At 46.2% G+C, this 17490-nt stretch overlaps 2 protein-coding genes and 1 long non-coding RNA gene across 52 annotated transcripts in view; 2 read left to right on the forward strand and 1 right to left on the reverse strand.

The window, feature by feature from the left end:
• Positions 1-1621, forward strand: part of PLEKHA7 (pleckstrin homology domain containing A7) — a 229986-nt gene extending 228365 nt beyond the window's left edge. For 42 of the 50 annotated variants that reach the window (XM_085011837.1, XM_085011839.1, XM_085011838.1 and 39 more), the window contains one exon: positions 267-1621. Coding sequence is in view for 23 of the 50 variants with exons in the window: in XM_085011839.1 (XP_084867965.1) it covers positions 267-289 (23 nt within the window). In the remaining 27 variants the exon portion in view is untranslated. The remainder of the gene's footprint in view (positions 1-266) is intronic. The other 8 variants (XM_085011844.1, XM_085011846.1, XM_085011848.1 and 5 more) reach the window with 1 other exon arrangement.
• A 422-nt stretch (positions 1622-2043) lies between these two features.
• On the forward strand, positions 2044-10290 carry LOC146405357 (uncharacterized). Its single transcript, XR_014837241.1, has 2 exons — positions 2044-2803; positions 6635-10290. It is a non-coding gene; the product is annotated as an uncharacterized LOC146405357 (long non-coding RNA).
• Positions 10291-15702: 5412 nt separating this feature from the next.
• C2H11orf58 (chromosome 2 C11orf58 homolog) overlaps positions 15703-17490 on the reverse strand; it is a 39007-nt gene continuing 37219 nt past the window's right edge. Inside the window, exons 4-5 of the mRNA NM_001244873.1 lie at positions 16930-17039; positions 15703-16242 (exon numbers count right to left, since the gene is read on the reverse strand). Coding sequence (NP_001231802.1) covers positions 16015-16242; positions 16930-17039 — 338 coding nt within the window. The 3' untranslated portion in view covers positions 15703-16014. The remainder of the gene's footprint in view (positions 16243-16929; positions 17040-17490) is intronic.

Below are 17490 nucleotides of genomic sequence, written 5' to 3' on the forward strand. Positions count from 1 at the left end.
CGAGCAGGGACCCAACCCAGGAGCTAACATGTGTCTGGGAAATGTCCTAGAAACGGGGGTGGAGGAAAGGTGGGGTGCCACAAGTCCTAGAAGCCGGGGGTCCCCCAGCAGCGGCCGCATTGCCCCAGCCCATGCTCTGCTGCTCTCTCTCCTGCCAGCCTGCCTCTGCCTGTCATGTGTGCGCCCAGACATGCCCACCGCCTGCTTCCCAGATGTGGGCTGGGGGTCCTGCCAGCCCCTCATTGTCTCCTGTGCTTTTTTGCCAGCCCAGGCAGTGACTGACCCGTGATCCAACGTGCAGAGAAGTCCAGAGCCAGGGACCATCCGAACAGTGTCCTCCGAGAAGACTGATCCTTCCTCCCTCAAGGAAACCCCTTCCCGCCAAGCAGGGGTTCAGGCTGGAAGATGGAGCAGCCCCCGGACTGTGGAGCGTTCTCTGCAGGGCTTGGTCCCAACACCCCCGCTTGGTTTAGTTCAGACTCCTTTTCACATGTGACAAAGGCACTTTTGATACACACTGTAAAGTACTGACACTGTCTTTTAGAATCAGGACCTATTTTATAATGTTCACCTCAAGGGCTGAGTGGCTGAGAAGGTGAGGCTGCAAGATTTGGGAGCTGCACCTACGGATTCAGGTACCGTGTGGGTGGCAGGTGTGGGTGGAGGCAGAGGGCAGAGTGAGCAGAGGCCAGTCCAAGCTCTGATGAACCCAAGTGAGGCTGGATTGGCACTGCGCTTCCAGTGGATTCCAGTGTTAGGCTCATTGGCGTGCTGTCCGGGGCAGAGATCAGCCGTCCCTGACCTGGCTTGATGACCCGCTTCGAGATGGCACGTGGAGCCCAAGCCTGCGCCTCGGCCTTAGGTTTGGTTTAGCGTCAATGGCGTGTCCAGGAGTTTTGGTTCCCAACCCACTCACGAAGGTCTCTTAGCAAAGGGCTCTTCCCCAAAATGCAAACAAAAACCCAATTCACTTTCATTAAAAACAAAAAACACTTTGAAGTGCAGAAAAGGTGAGATGCATCTTTGATTGTATCATAAGCAATAAATGTCACACTAGGTGGTATCCGTCTGCAACCCCCTGCGACCACACTAGGCTGTGATAGGAATCCCAGGATTTTTGTGGCCTGCCCCCGAGGACACAGGTCAGCTCCCCTGGGACGTGAGTCGGGTGGCAGGGGGGCAGGCAGCACGGTCCCCCACCATCCCTGATGGCCAGCAGGGCTGATGGCAGGACTGTGACTTGACTTCCAGCCTAATAAGGGGAGGGGGCTGCCAAGCCAGGCACAATGTTTGTGGCCCTTTGTATAAGTCATGAGCTCATGATGTTCTGCATCTAGAAAATGAGGTGGAAAAGGAAAAACAAAACAAAACTCCATTGCGTGGAGCCACACTTTAAATGAAAATTTGTCTTTGACTATGGTCAGAAAAATAATCTTGAATATATTTAGAAGTTGCTGTCTATTTTTAACTAACTCCATATGCTGCCAGTATCAACTTCATGACATTTGCCAAAATAAGATTTTATTTTTGCCTTTATAAGATTTTGTTGGAAAAATGAAATGAATATTTTGCAAGAAAAAGTTAATTTAAATAAAAGTGTAACGGTTTGCAAAAAAAAAAATGTGATGTACAGATTAAAATAATAACCTGATATGCCTCCTGCTTTTTTGCTGGCTATGTTCTCCTGAGTGGCCTATGTTAGTGTGTTTTTTGTTGTGTGTGTGTGTGTGTGTGTGTTTTTTTTTTTTTTTCCCCATTTCTTTGGAAAATTCCCAGTTTTCAGCTCTGGATCCTGCTGTGTTCCCCGATGAAGTTTCTCCTGATGACAGGTCCTTGACACTTGATTGACTTTGGAGGCATGGGGGAGGAAGGCCTGTACTTTGGGGTCCTTGGCTGGGCTTCAGCGGCCGCTCGGGATGGCTCCCCACCCCACCCCACGCTACGCTGTCGAGGGGCTGCTGGGCTGCTGCCTCCCATATGGGGTTGGTTTGGCAGGCGGACTGCAGTCCAGGACAGCAGGAGGGACTCCTCAGGCCCTCTTCCAGTCCGCGTGCGGTGTCCAATGAGGCAGGTTAGTGACGGACCATTGCAAACTGGATTCGTATTTAATTGGCTTTGACTTGCAAGGTATGCTCACAACAGAAGGCGAGCGGCAGTATCAAGGAATGTGCATTTCCAAGTTTGTTGTTAGTGGCAGTTTTCCTCTGTTGCCAAGAAGAGCACTGGAGGTTTAGGGTGACTTTCCAACTATTTAAACTGAAGAAAACAGATTCCAAGGCATTCTGAAGAGGGGACACTGCTGCTTTCCTAGCTACTGACCTCTTTTTTGAATTTTAACATGGAGCATACTCTCTGGCTTTCAGCGTTCCTTGGAGATATCTCCCTGAGAGATGGAAGGGAGGCGGGGTGGGGTTTCGGGGGGGAAGGATTTGTCCATAACTGAGTGCAAGGTGAGAAGAAAGGCACAGGAGGCAACCCCCCCCCACCTGGGGTGGCCGCCTGCAGACATTCTCTCAGCAAAGCATGTCAGTGGTTCTCTTGCTACTGGGTCACAGTTTCTGCTTCACACACGCCGTCCTGTGTAGGCGGGAGCGCCACGACCCCTCGCTGTTCTGTCCAGCCCCAGCAGGGAGCAGGGCTAGCCTATTCAGTAAGCATCTCAGCCCAGATTTCCAACAGCATGGCAGGCCTTCAACTCGGACTCCACGAAGAGCACGCGTGGTTTGGAAAAGGCACCCTCCAGCTACATCACCTGTGAGCAGGCAACGTGGCCCGACCCCCTCGAAGGGACTCATTACCTGAGGTAAGATGGGCCGTCTGTGAAAGTACTGGCTGACCAGGGACCCTCCAGGTGGGAGCTGCTTTGGGAAACTTCATGCGGCAGGACGATTCTGGCTTCGCTTCTTCTGGTTTGTTTATTTTTGTTGCTTTTTGGGGCCGCATTCACGGCATGTGGAGGTTCCCGGGCTAGGGGTTGAACTGGAGCTGTAGCCCCTGACTTACGCCACAGCCACAGCAACACAGGATCCGAGCTGCATCTGCGACCTACACCACAGCTCACGGCAACCCCGGATCCTTAACCCACTGAGCGAGGCCAGGGATCCAACCTGCAACCTAATGGTTCCTAGTCAGATTCGTTTCTGCTGCGTGAGGGGAGGTGAGCATGCTTCTGTATCCATTGCAAACATCCACTCCTGATTTTAACTTGAGCCGAGGTCCAGGTTGAACCCAGGATGTCTGTTTCATGTTAGCAAGAACATTTTGGGATGACTATGAAACAGTGGTGGGGAATATTCCTAATTCCCACCTGACCTCCTGAACTGCCCAGATTCTCAGCCTTTCCAGGGCATCATTTAAACGATTGAGACGTGAGTGCGTGTGGCGTAGATGTGCCCGGGCTGACGTGGATGCTGAAAGCAGGCCTTTTGTTTGTACCCCTTCATTCACTTTTCTGCCTGCCTTTGTTTCTGGCTGGGGGCTGGTATCTGCAGCAGGCAGCCCCTTCTCCTTCTTCCCCCTTGGCCACCTTCACTTAAATTGGGTTCTCCAGAATTCTCTGGGCTCTTGTAGGTTGCAGCCTAAGGCCAGGGAAACCTCCCATCTGCCCAAGGTCAGCTTGGGGATGGCAGGAGTGGGGGGGTGGATGTTTAAGCTTGGGGAGCCTCCCCTGCCATGTACCGTACTCTGGGGCAAGTCCTTTTGTGTTCGCACCAAGGGAGGGGAAGAAGCAGCAAATTATTTGTCTAATCCACAAATCATATTTCTGAGACGAGGCAGGCAGGTGCTGGGAGCCCTCTGCTTCCGATTCAGCATCAGACGCCAGGGCACATGAGGGGCTTTGCCCATGTGGGTTGCGTGCCGTTATGAAAAGAACAAAGAGACAGACGGTGGCGGGGTGGATGCGAAAAACGGCAGCCCCTCCTGGCCCGGTAAACATGCCATTGCTTTGCCGTCTCCACTCCAAAGGCTACCACTTTTCATTGCTCGCCGAGCAAAGAAACCTTTCTTCAGAGCGAGTGGCAGGGTACAAAGGCAGAGTACAAAATGTGTGCACATCACAGTCCCCGCAATTCTGTTTGAACAAGCATATTGATTGGGTCTGACCCTCTTACATTTTTTCCCTATTATTTGAAAAGGTGCATCTAAGTGTAGTGAATTGAACCAGCCGAGCTGAACTTTCCATGAAAACTTCTCGAGGTATTTCTTTAGTTCAAAGCTTTGGGATTTTAAAGGGCATTTTTAATACGAGCCTGTTGAGTATTCCCTACCACAGCCCAACAAGGGACGGTAAATGCAGATGAGGCTGAGTGAGGGCTCGCTTAGGGGTGGGTCGCGGTTGGAGTGTGTGGACCAGCCCAGGAACGGCTGCGCTTTGTGGAGAGAGGCTGAGCCTGTGGAGCAGCACACAGACTCTAGGAAGGACCTCTCTGAGCTCATTGGGGACAGCGTAGGAGACAGGGGAGAAGCTTCTCAGCTGAGCTTCCTCAAAGGTTTTTCCGTAGAGAACTGAGGACGCGTTAGTGGCTCTTTCTGCTGGATGAGGGTTTTTCCTTGCGAATAAGGGGCTCCTTCCTCAGCCACTCGCGTCCCCTCACCCTGTGCTTTAGAACTGAGAAGGAAGAATAGGCGCAGGTCCTTGACTGAGGTCACAGAGTCGATAAGAAGCTGCCACTGTCCTCAGCCCTTGATGGCACTGTACAGTCGCAGATGCTTACCCGCTGGGCCCTGAGCTGCATCTCCGTCCCTAACCCACTTGACATCTTGGGATGTTGTGCTGCTTGGGAGCCATGGCAGTGGGCCCTCTTGCCACCCTGGCCCGGGCCCTAGGAAGCATCCACAGCGTGTCCCCCGATAGGGGCCCTCTCTCGGCCCACTGAAGGCACATGGCCCTCTTTGATTGAGTTTTGTGACTCTGTTCGCCTCTGGAGGCCTCTTGGATCCAGAAAGCACCTCTTTCCTAGAACTAGAATTTGGGATCAGAGGCAGAAGCATGCCAGGGAGAAGCTGGAAAGTCAGGTCGTATGCTGAAAGATCTCAGGGCTTGGGCAGCTCAGCAAAATCCTGTCATTGTCCTTGCCAAATCTCCAGCCTAGAAGACTGGCCTGGGGAGGTCAAAATAGGGTCAGAATTTCAATAACAGTTGGTGGAAGATACCCAATCTTTTGTCTGTGCCCACAACTGGGACCACCAGCCCCATTCAAATCCCTCCTACCTCTTCCTGGGAGCCCCAAGGATGTCACGTATACTCTGAAATAGTGGTTTTGGCTGTCACTTTTGGGCCTTCCTGCTGCTACCTGTGCTTCTTGGGACCACACTAGCCAGTGGGCACCCATGAAGCTCCACTGAAGTTCCAATGACAGTAAGAACTCCAGTTTCATGGCTTCTGCCCCCTTCTGCACACAACGCAGGTCCCTCTGCCTGTGTCTCCCCAGTCATTTCTGGGAGTCCGCAGGCATATCGTGCAGGGGCCCATAACCAGCCTCTCGAGTTGTGGTTCTCCCACTTGCAGCTCCCTGATGTCTTTCTGGCCATGTGTCCACTGCCCCTGCGCCCCGGGGAGGCCACCCCTCCTGCTTGCGGCCCTCTCCCCTCTCTGGAGACCCTCGAAGCGCCAGAGGAGTGTGGGTGTCTGTCTGCGAGTTCTCCCTGGCCAAACCCAGGATGCAGTTGGCACACATGCAGCAGAAATGTTGCCACCAATCCAGTGTCTCTCAGGCCCCAAGGCCGGGCTTCATGTGCCCTGGTTCATGCCGAGCCCTGGGGAGACATACTTCAAGCTTCTGCTCAGGTCTGCTCCCCATGGTGCTCAGGCACGTTCTCTGTGTCTCCTCTTCCTGCACCTTAAACACCACTAGTTTCTTATTTCTCATGATTCTGCAGTCTGGCCCAGGCTCACCTGGGCAGGTCTCCTGCTTCACGCGGTGATAGGGGGGCTGGGATGCCCAGGATGGTGGCTTCACTCCTATCTGGCACCCGAGCTGGGATGGCTGGTGACATCTCCATCTTTCACATGGATTCTCTTTGTGGCTGCTTCCTCTTCCTTACAGCATGAAGTTCTCAAGGCAGTTGAACTTTTTTACCTGAGCTGACATCCAAGGGCCCAAAGCTGCTAGACCTTTTGTGGACTAGGTCTGCTGGGAGTTCCCACGGTGGTGCAACGGTGACGAACCCAACCAGTATCCATGAAGACATAGGTTCGATCCCTGGCTTCGCTTAGTGGCTTAAGGATCTGGCATTGCTTTGAGCTGTGGTGTAGGTCGCAGATGTGGCTCAGATCTGGTGAGGCTGTGGCAAAGGCCAATGGCTACAGCTCCTAGTGGACCCCTAGCCTGGGCACCTCCATGTGCTGGGGGTGTGGCCCTAAAACAAAACATACAAAAAAAAAAAGAATAGATCTGGAATTGGCACAGGCTCACTTCCTCCACATTCTCTTGACCAAGGCCAGACATAGAGCAGCCAGATCAGAGGGGAAATAGATTCTCCCTCCTGATGGGCGGCCTGCACATGCACAGGGATGGGATGGCCAGGGACCATCTTGGAGACTATTCACCACGAGACCGCTTCCTACATCTCCTGCAGCCACTGAAGCATTTAAGAAACAGTGTTGTCACTCCAGCTTTCTCTTCCACTGCAGCGGACACCTGAGAGCCACATCTGGATGATGTAACCACAAGATGCTAGCTGACCTGACCTATAGCTCCACCGGGAAAGAGACTGCCCAGGAGAGGCCCCACAACCACAGCTCCCTGTGCACTAGTGAGAAATCAACTTCAATGTATTCAGACCCCTGGATTTTAGGCTTTATTTTCTGCTGTTGCATAATCTGGCCTACCCAGATTGTAGGTATTATTCTTCCCATACTTCCTGTGAGAAGACTGAGGCACCTGTGGTTCCATGACTAGAAAGCAACTGAGTTGAAGATGGAGCTTGGATCTGACTCCAGGGGGCTTTTAAGCACGACAGCAGCTGCTGTTCCACTGGGAAGAGGCCGTGGAGGGGAGGACTGTCCTGTGGGCCTGGATTTGAGGTCACTTGAAATCGAGCTGCCTCTGGTGAGGACAGGCGCTCATGGACAGCCTGAAGAGAGACTCACAGGAAAGCACCTAACCCAGTGCCTGGGAGTCATGGTGCCCAGTGAATGGAAGCTGCCACCGTGGCTGTGTTTCGACAGTGAGCATCGCCTGGGGATCCCATGGAGAGCCATTGCTTTGGCGTGCTTGACCTGGCCTTTGGGGCTCAGAAACCAGATCTGTCAGCACCAGGAGCGGGCCTGTCTCTCAGGGCTGTGATCACAGTGACTGGGCTCAGGAGACAGATGGAGAAAACTGGGTAAGAACCCAACTGCCAGGCTGCTTGTGTTCACTGATGCACACCCCCCACCCCTGCTGCCCCAGCAGCCAAGTCTCAGAAGGTGGCCTGGTAGTCTCAGGACCAGCAAAGTCTTGGAAAATCCTGGTGTCACTGAGCAGCCTGAGGTCCCATCTCCACTGCAGGATGCCCCCATTCCACAGACCGGGTGTCTACATTTCCAGACCAGGGCTTCTTCTTGGGGCAGAATAAGATGGCACTGCCCATCAGATGCCCCCTTGCTCTGTGACCATGGCCAGACCCTTATTAGGAGGTTGACACCATGGTAAGGAGGCAGGGATAGCGAGCTCTGGAGCCAGACTGCCTGGAATCTAGTCCTGGTTGCACCATTTTGCCTGCTCTGTAACCTCGGGCAATTTCCTTAACCTCTCTGCACTTCAATTTTCCCACCTGTAAAATAGCAGCTACTTCAGTAGAGTTGTTGTGAGGATTAAATGCATTATTATATAGAAAATGTTAAGCATGGTTCCTGGCCCCATAGGAAGCACTAGAGAAAATATGACACAGAAGTTCTGCATTTAAGTGATAATTACTTAACACATATCACAGTCTCATTCTTTTTTTTTTTTTTTTTCCCTGTCTTTCTGCCATTTCTTGGGCGGGCTCCCATAGCATATGGAGGTTCCCAGGCTAGGGGTCGAATCGGAGCCATAGCCGCCAGCATACGCCACAGCCACAACTCAGGATCCGAGCTGCGTCTGCAACCTATACCACAGCTCATGGCAACACCGGATCCTTAACCCACTGAGCAAGGCCAGGGATCAAACCCACAACCTCGTGGTTCCTAGTCGGATTCGTTAACCACTGAGCCATGAAGGGAACTCCACACAGTCTCATTCTTTAATTGACTTGTTTACGTGTTTATTGCCTGTCTTCCTCACAAGAATATAAGCTTGGGAAGAGCAAGGGTCTTGTCTTGTTCATTATATCATCCCTGGCACCCAGAACAATGTCTTCCATGAAGAAGGTGCTGAGAAATAATTCGCTGGATGTATGAGAGGATGCAAGAAGTCCAGGTCTGTGGGCCAGGGGGCCTTCTCTTTTCTTCAGATGACTTTGCCTCTCTCTGCTCTGTTACATGTTTTATACTCCAGCTCCCTACTTTCTTTTTTGTTGTTGTTGCTTTTTAGGGCTGCACCTGCAGCATACAGAGGTTCCCAGGCTAGGGGTTGAGTCAGAGCTGTAGCTGCTGGCCTCCGCCAGAGCCACAGCAAAGCAGGATCCTAGCCGCATCTGTGACCTACACCACAACTCACAGCAATGTGGGATCCTCAACCCACCAAGCAAGGCCAGGGATTGAATCCACATCATCATGGATCCTAGCTGGGTTCAGGTTCATTCACCACTGAGCCACGAAGGGAACTCCCTCTAGTTCCGTGAGTAGTAAGGGCAGGGATTATGCAAATCCATCCTTATTATCTCTGACCTTGGGCATATCACTGAACCTCTCTAAGCTTCAGTTTCCTCTTCCAAAAAAATGAGACTAATGGTACCTCCTTTACATGGGTGATGTGAGGGGTAAATGAGATCATCCTTAAGTGTGGTGCCACACAGGACACTCAACCAACGGTTGCCACACTGCTTTGCCCTCCTGTATGATCCTTATTGTAAACAGCAAGGCTCCAGGCCATTTTTCCACATTTAAACTCTCTTGTCCCTGGCTCAGCAGGATAAATAGGTTTGGGGTCAACAGCTATCCCCTGCCCCAGTCTTCTGCTCTTCAGGGTCTGTCTGCCATTTTAGCCAATTGCCTGCAGCCTAAAGCAATGGCCCAGGGCTTTTGAAGTTGGGGTTCATAAGGCCATGCCACTGCCAGGCTGCCTCCCTGATCTCTCCAGGGGCTGAGGACAGGCGAATCCTCTGAGGCCTCCCCTCGCAGCCCTGCGGCTGTCCACCTCGACATCAGATCAACTCACGCACGCCCCTTTGATGTCAATTCCCGAACTGGAGGCTCGTGCCCCGCTCTGAGGACCTGGGCTTTGAAGTCCGCCTATAAACTGAGCTCTCGGGAAGAAAGTTGTCTGTTGTGCCTCAGAGCACGGCCGGGCCCTGTAAAGGCACACGGCATGCCATGAACACCTGATAAATAATTCTTTCTGGGCCCAAGAAAGGTTCGTTCCATTTATAGGGGAGGAAAATTCCCTTGACCTTTTCATTGAAGTTCCAGAAGGGAGGTGGTTAGGGAGGGTTTTCACATCTTCTTGCTGAAATCACACGGGGCAGGTGGGTTGTCTTGGAGCTGAGTTGATGACTGCTCCGAAAGGGTTTCCTGGCCCTGACCCCTGGCCCGAGGTCTCCCCGGCCAGCGCCGCTCCCCCTCACACCGGCTGCCTCCTGCTGGGAACATGGGAGACATTGGGTCCTCTCAGCCCCCTCCAGGCCAAACCCTGCTGCAAATGGCAGAGCTTCCAGGAGGCACAGCCCTGTGGCCTTCCTTTCTTTCCAGGGCCTGGCATAGTTGAGAGAGGAGGCAGATAGGATTTCCCACCCGAAGGAGCCCTGAACGTGGATACTGGCTGTCATGCACTGAGCACTTACCTCTGACCAGGCCCTCTGTGCATGACCGATGATAGGGTGTGTGTGTTTAGTTTTGTGAAAAAGCAAAATGTAACATACATATAGAAGGTACACAGAGTAATAATACACAGCTTAGTAAAGGATAAGAAAACACCTGTGCCATCACCCCCTTAGTCAAGAAAGCCAAGTCTGCCAGGATACAGCGAGCCCTGCTTCTGCCCCTTCCCACTCCACAGGCCTTCCCTCTCCCACAAAGAGCAAACAGCCTTCTGACTCTTGTACTTGTTTTTTCTTGATGGTTTTACTATCTAAGCAGTCATAATCAGATACTATAATTCCATTTTCTGAATTGCGTAGGAAATGGAATAATAGGATGGAATAATAAAGAATGTATTCCTTTGTGTCTAGCTTTTTTCCCACTGTTTTTAAACATTGTTTATGATAATCATCCATGTAACTATGTTTCATTCGTCTTGCTGTGATACAATATTCTCTGTAGGAATTTCCACAGGTATTTGCCCATTCTACTGTCAAAGGACATTTGGACATTCCCAGTTTGGAGCTGTTACACATAATGCTGGTATGAATATCTGTATCTACATCTTGATAGATGTGCATTCTTATCTCTTTTGGTGTAAACCTAGGTTATAAGCTGCTGTGTGAGCTGCTCCACATCCTTGCTATGGTGGCAGCAGCCTCTGAACAGCCCCTGGTGACCCCTGCTTTCTAGTACTTGTACCTTCCGTGAGCCCCTCCTGCTAAGTGTGGGTTGGAGCTAGCAATTCCCTTCCAATGAAGAGGAGACAGACCATAACAGGATGTCACCTGCAAGTTGAGGCTCCATGACTACAGCTTCCATCTTGGGCATCTTTCGTTGCTTTCGCACTCATAGTGAGGGAAGCCACATTGTGAGCTCACTGATGGGGAGGCCCACAGGGCAGGGAATTCATGTCTCTGAACAACAGCCAGTGAGGACCTGAGAACTCACGTGAGTAAGCTTGGAAATGGGTCCTCCTTCCCTCCCTCTGATCAACCCTTGAGATGACTGCAGCTGACACCTTGATTACAACCTTGTGAGTGGCCCCAACCAGAGGAACCCAGGAGAGGCCAGATTCCTGACTCATGGAAACCGTAAGATACATGTTTATTGTTTCAGGTTGTTAAACTTTGGGGACGTTTGTTACACAGCAATAATATAAACAAAACTTTTTTATTGTAGCCATTTTTTGTGTGTATGAATTAAGTTTAAAAAAATTTTTTGGCCATACCTGTGGCACGTGGAAATTCCCAGACCAGGGATGGAACCAGCATCATAGCAGCAACCCAAGCCACTGCTGCACCACAAGGGAACTCCTAAATTGGATTTATTAACATCTTTCTGATTACTGATATTGAGCATTGGTTTCAATGTTTATTGACCTTTTGGATTTCCTTTATTGTGAGATACCTGTCAGGACTCTTACCCATTGGGTATGTATCTTTTCTTATTTGTTCTAGATAGAAGCCTACCTAAGATAGCCTGGGTTGCCCCTAAAAGTGAGCTCTTGCAGGCAGTTAATTTGGGAAACACTCCAGAGAAGTGTAAAGGAGGGAAAACCAATAGACACATGCCTTCTTAAGCTGACCACAGTTGTGGGAAACTTGAGCTCAATCTGGGACCTTCTGAAACGCCATGTAAAATGATCCTCTAAATTATCCACCTATGGTATAAAAGAGAACATTTATCTTCTAGCTCAAGCCTCCCTTTGATCTATGCCCCCCCACATGGGGGTAAGTCCCTCGCATCTCCAGATCCCTCATGTATGAGTAGCTCCCATATGAACCCTCTCACTGGGGTAGCTAAGAAGCCCTGGGGCATCACATGAGGGGTGTAGCTAAAACCAGACTGCTGCAGTAATATCGAATAAAGCTGGGGCTGAGAATGTGCAGTGAAGCACAAGGAGTATCTGACACAGCCTCTTATGGATGATACGTATTGCAAATGTTTTCTTCAGCCTGTCTTTTCACAGTGACTTTTTTTTTGGCAGGGTGGCATGCCTGCAGCATATGCAAATTCCAAGCCAGGGATCAAAACTGCACCATGCAGTGGCCTGTGCCTGAGCAGTGACAATGCTGGATCCTTAATCCCCTGTGCCACTAGAGAATTCCCACAGTGACTTTTAATGAATACATTACTAATTTTAAGGTAAATGAGTTTGTAAATATTTCCTTTGTAGTTTGTGATTTTTTTTTTTTTTTTTTTTTTTGCATCTTGAGAAGCCTTCCTGTACTTGGGTCATAAAAAATGTTTTCTAGGAGTTTTGTTGTGCCTTTCCCAGATCTACAAGCTACCTGGAATTGGTTTTTTAGTAAGATGTGAAGAGGGCCTCAGGTTTCATTTTTTCCATATAGATGTCCAACTTATTGAAGACTCTTATCATTTCCTTCCCAGTGCTGTAGTGACAGGTCATAATCAAGCATCTGTATAAATGTGAATCTAATTCTGGGTTCCTTTTTTCCTATTCCATTGCCTACTTGTCTCTCATTGTGCCACTATCACAGTTCTAATTAGTAGAACTTTACGGTTAAGTGTTCATACACAGAAAAGCAAGGTGTTCATCTTGTTTTTCATGGCTATTTTTGATCTTTACATTTCCTTATAAATTTTAGAACAAAACTTGCCAAATTTCACCCCTCTCCTACATCTGATTGGATTTTTCTTTTTAGAGCCACACCTGCATATGGAAGTTCCTGGACTAGGGGTTAAATCAGAGCTGCAGACACTGGCCTATGCCATAGCCACAGGATCAGAGCTCTGTCTGCGAACTCTACCACAGCTGAAGGCAACCAATGCTGGATACTTATCCCACTGAGTAAGGCCAGGGATTGAACCTGCATCCTCATGGATACTAGTCAGATTTGTTACCCCTGAGCCACAAAGGGAACTCTGGTTTTTTTTCTACTGAGGCTACTATACTGCATATAGATAATGTTGGAACGAATTGCATCTCTACAATACTGCATATCCTAATCTACAAAGATTATGTTCATTTATTTAAACCTTTAAATATTTCTCTCCAAAATAGTTTATAGAAAATCTGCTTCTAACAATAGTAGAGACAAAGGTGCTTTGAGTCAACTGTCCTGAGAATAACTGGGAAAAAGAAGCTATTTTCAAAAATACGTATTTGAAGGCAAGAGCGAGCTATCAAAGCTTTGAAAATTTATGGAGGCCCAGATTCAGAGGAAAGATAGGAAACAATCAACATTTGATGTTTCCCCCTGAGGTGGACTGCCCATTCCAAAAGCTGTGGCCAAGAGAGCCTAAGCAGCTGTTTCTTGAGGCTCTCCTAATCTTACCGTGTTCATGTGCAGCTTTAGGAGTTACCCAAGGACCCAGGGGAGCAGCTTTCTATGTGTAGATGTGGGGACTCTACACTTCCCGTCTCTGGTATGCTTTCCTCCAAACCGCAGTCTCCTGACAGCCCTGAATTCTCATCTGTTTCTCCCACCCAGCTACCTGTTCATGCCTGTTTCCTTTATTATGGTTGAAAACAACCTCAGGGAGAACCCTGGGGAAAATGTGAAACCCAATGCATGTGCCTCACTGAGAGCAGTGATATAGAATTGATAGATCACTTAAAAATCTAGACAGGGCTGGCCAAACAGGTGAAAACAAACGGGTAATGACCTGATTTGAACATGTGTAAAGGAACAGAGCTGTTATGGTCAGAAGTGAGGTTTCTACATTCATGATTTCAGAGGTAAGGTTGTTTTTGGATATTCAAAGTTTCCAGGATGTGACTGTCGTCAAGATAAAGCAATAGAACTAAAGCCCTGCAAGTGGCTTTAAGTGGTCACTGATGCCAACCAGGTGGTTGAAATTTATTTGCTCAAGATTTACTAAAAGATTATGACCTTTCTGCTCTCAAACTATTGTTTAATCAGAACAAGTCATTTCAGACTTTCTTCCGTAACTTCAGTTCTTCCAGGTTTGGAAAGCTACAGATTTGAGAAGAGGATTTACCCATTAATACACAAAAAAATTGGAATCTGTGCTCCTGAAAACCTTCAAAATAAAAACATCATTAGATTATTTGTATAGCTGAACACTTAGAAGAAGTGTATTTCAGGTAAGAAATGATCAATAACAGGAAAAAAAGTTGTCATTCAACTTTCCACTCAATAGTGTTTCACTGCACAAAAATAAACTGATTTTCCCTCCTGGTACTTTAGTAAGGATATCAGAATAGCATGGCATCTGTCTTCCTTTAATCCCCCCCTACATTTTGATAAGGAAAAACAAAAAACCACCCAATGTTCATGCTTAAAAGACACCCATGAGGTTTAATGTGGTGACGGGACACTAGGCCACATGGACCAACATACCTAAATTTATTCCAACCCTGAATTTTGTTAATGTCCATTAATATATGAATTTAAAAAAATAATGACTTTGGAATGAGACTTTCTCTATTTGAAGATGTAGAAAAAAACGTCTTCTACTGTAGGTATTTTAGAAGGAGGCTCTTCTATTTACATATAAGAATCAAGACTTACAAACCCAGTATATTTAAACAATTGAGGAAAATACTTTTTTAAACATTATACTGGTCTCTCCCTCTTCCATTCTTAAACATAAATCAGTCCCCACTTTCTACTTAAATTAGTTGTAGTAAGCAATTGTACAGACTAGGGTATTTGAAAATCAGTGACTAAAATGAAATTTGAATAAAAGCCAAACTCAACCAAATGCTATGTTAAATGCTACACATTTTGCCTGCTACCCACTGACTCAGTATTCTAGTATATAGGGTAGCGCCTATTAAAAACAATGTGAGAAATTAAGAAAAAACAAACAAAATGGTGGGAGTCTGAAATATGAAAATATTTCAGAATGGATTGATAAGCCAGCAGTCACCTGTTCTAGTTGCTACACTCCTCTAACACATTCTAAATTTCAAAATGACACAGGAATAATTTTTTAAAAATCCAACATATCAAACATATACTTAAATATCTAGATGTATAATAGTTCAAATAGGTTTAACTCAAGCCTTTGAACATGTCTCTCAGAATCATTAAGATTTTGAACCCAGTTACTCAAAGGTCATTGACTAGCACGAGTGCAGTTTGTGTTAATCTGCTGTACAAATCAACCACCTAACAGTAGTTAAATGATTCTGATTTTACTCCACCAGAAGCAGCAATAAAATCAGAAAGCAGTATCTAATTAGATAACAGCATTGGGATAAAATAATGAGAACCTGTTTCAGTCTCTTATTCAACAAGCCTATTCCTCATTTTTAGATAATGAGGGTAAAGGTATCACAGCCAAATATGGGGAGCTTCTTTATTTAGGCCTTAGGAAGAAAACTGGTCACATATTACTGTTAAAAAAAAAAAAAAAAATCCAGTTTTACATATTCCTAAATAGATAGGACCAAATGAGCAGAGAATTTCTTCTGTAAAAATTGGCCAAATTTTATCAAAAATCTAACATACGATGTCATTCTAATTAGGTAAAGACTGCTTGGGATCATAACATTCCAAATAAAGGACAGTTACAACTCCATCCTAACAACTGAAAAGTATTTGCTCTCATGTTGCTTTGGTCCAAAAGAGTAGAGCTGAATCAACAGGAGTAAACTACCTACTCAATCGTTTGCCAATATTAATTTAGATTGTTACTGGCAGCAGAATTATCCACGATGAATAGTTCTTTTATAAGAAAGTATAAAAGAATGTTTTTCATGAACACATCACAGTACCAGATAAACTTTTATAAGAGAAAAACATGAAGGAACAAAAAAAAGAGAAACAGCTAACACACAAAAGTGTCTCCACCATAACTATATTTGAAGGGGTAAAAAGGTGATGATGTTAGAGGTTTGATGATGCTAATATGAAAGGAAACTGAGTACTGTATTTATTTCTTATTTTATACAACTCTTACTCTTTACAAAAAATGGTTATAGTCATGCCCATAAAAGTGTAACCCATGGCATCTGAAAGCAAACACTCTTTGTAATTATTTAAAAGGGCCTTTTTAAAAATTATAATACAAAGGTCTGTGCTCTATAAGCAGTCCTCCACTGTGCATTATAACAATAAGGCTTACTTTTAATACAAAGACTAAGTGTTTGGGAGTTATGAGCCACTGGATTTAACAAACATCATTTTATAGTTGCTTTTTGCATCCTTTTTGTTTTTGGGATCCTCCACTTCATCAGGGTGCTCAGTAGTTTGGAGTTCTTCAGCAGATTCTTCTTTCTCTGATTCAGAATCACTTTCAGAGTCATCTGGACTTTCAGGATCAGGGGAATCATCATCATCATCATCTCCAGCCACGTCACCTTCTCCATCGTGATCTTCTACCTAAAAACATCATTCAACAGGTTATTAACATAAATTATTTAGTACAAAAACTGGGTAATTTTTGTCTCGGTCTTAAAACAGCCCACTCCCTCAGCATGAAATTCAGTTGAAGCCTGGCTTAGGATCAGAGTGTGCCAAGGGAAGGACTAAGGACTCAGGCATCTCTGTGTGTTTCATGCCCTGGGACTTCAGTGAGATTTTGTTTCAAGGGCTCTGAAGACCTGTCTGACCCCCTCACCCTCACCCCCCAAGCTGGAAAACAACATATCTTCCTAAAGGAAACAATGCTTTTTTTACGTAAATAAGGCAAGTTAACTACCGATCCATATATGTGGCAAAGAGTTATCAATGTTGCACAATTAAATCACTTTGGAGTTATTAACTAGTAGTTATAATATGAAAAGAGAAAAACTTAGGAAACAACTGAGAAAACTCTCCTAAACCAGTATTTACATGAAATAATTCATCTAACTTGTATGCTGTTCAAGCCTATTTAAGATGTACTCTAATGATTATCTAAGCAGAATTTACATTAAGCTAGTAACAGAAAACATAATGAAAATGTTTAGGTAACTACATAGAGGAAGCTTTCTACATAGGATTCTTGATTGATAGAGTAATGTAACAGAAATAAATGATTAAATTAGAAATTATCTTCCCATTTAATGAAAATACGTTAATTACTACCTCACTGAAGCCAAGTCCACAATGCCGTCGATATCTTCCTGATAATTTACTGTCCATACTTTGCTGATATTGAGATTCCAGTTCTTCATTAATTTTCTTGTCTTCTTCCCCTGCATGTCCAGTGTACTTTGGTTATGTTTCAGTCACAATTAATAAAAATATTTGATTACACAAAAAACCGATGATACAGATGCTATTATATTCAGGGCTGATTTGTGTGTGACTAATTTTACAGTGAATTTTGTGGATGGGTTCATATACCATAGGTAGTTACCTAACAAATGAAATAATTGGAGGATGTATTTATGATTCCTTCTTCAGTAACCAACCCCCTAAAATACAAAAGTTGTTTATCAAAGATGAAAAACATTTCTCCATGTAATAACTCAAACTACATATAAGAATCTCAGAACTACCAGAAGTTTAGATATTATAAATATTAATTACTAAAAAATTTGGGCATTTTCTGTTTCAGCTTATTTGTAGTCTAACAATTCTCCTGAAAGTTTCCTTGTAGTCACAAACAAAACATAAAAGACTCCAACAAATAAAAGATTCTGT

The sequence above is a fragment of the Sus scrofa genome, chromosome 2, assembly GCF_054392235.1.
Source record: "Sus scrofa isolate SSC_HxYL_T2T_F1_AM1 chromosome 2, Sscrofa_HxYL_maternal_Yorkshire_Landrace_v2.0, whole genome shotgun sequence".
In the NCBI taxonomy this organism is placed as follows: domain Eukaryota; kingdom Metazoa; phylum Chordata; class Mammalia; order Artiodactyla; family Suidae; genus Sus; species Sus scrofa.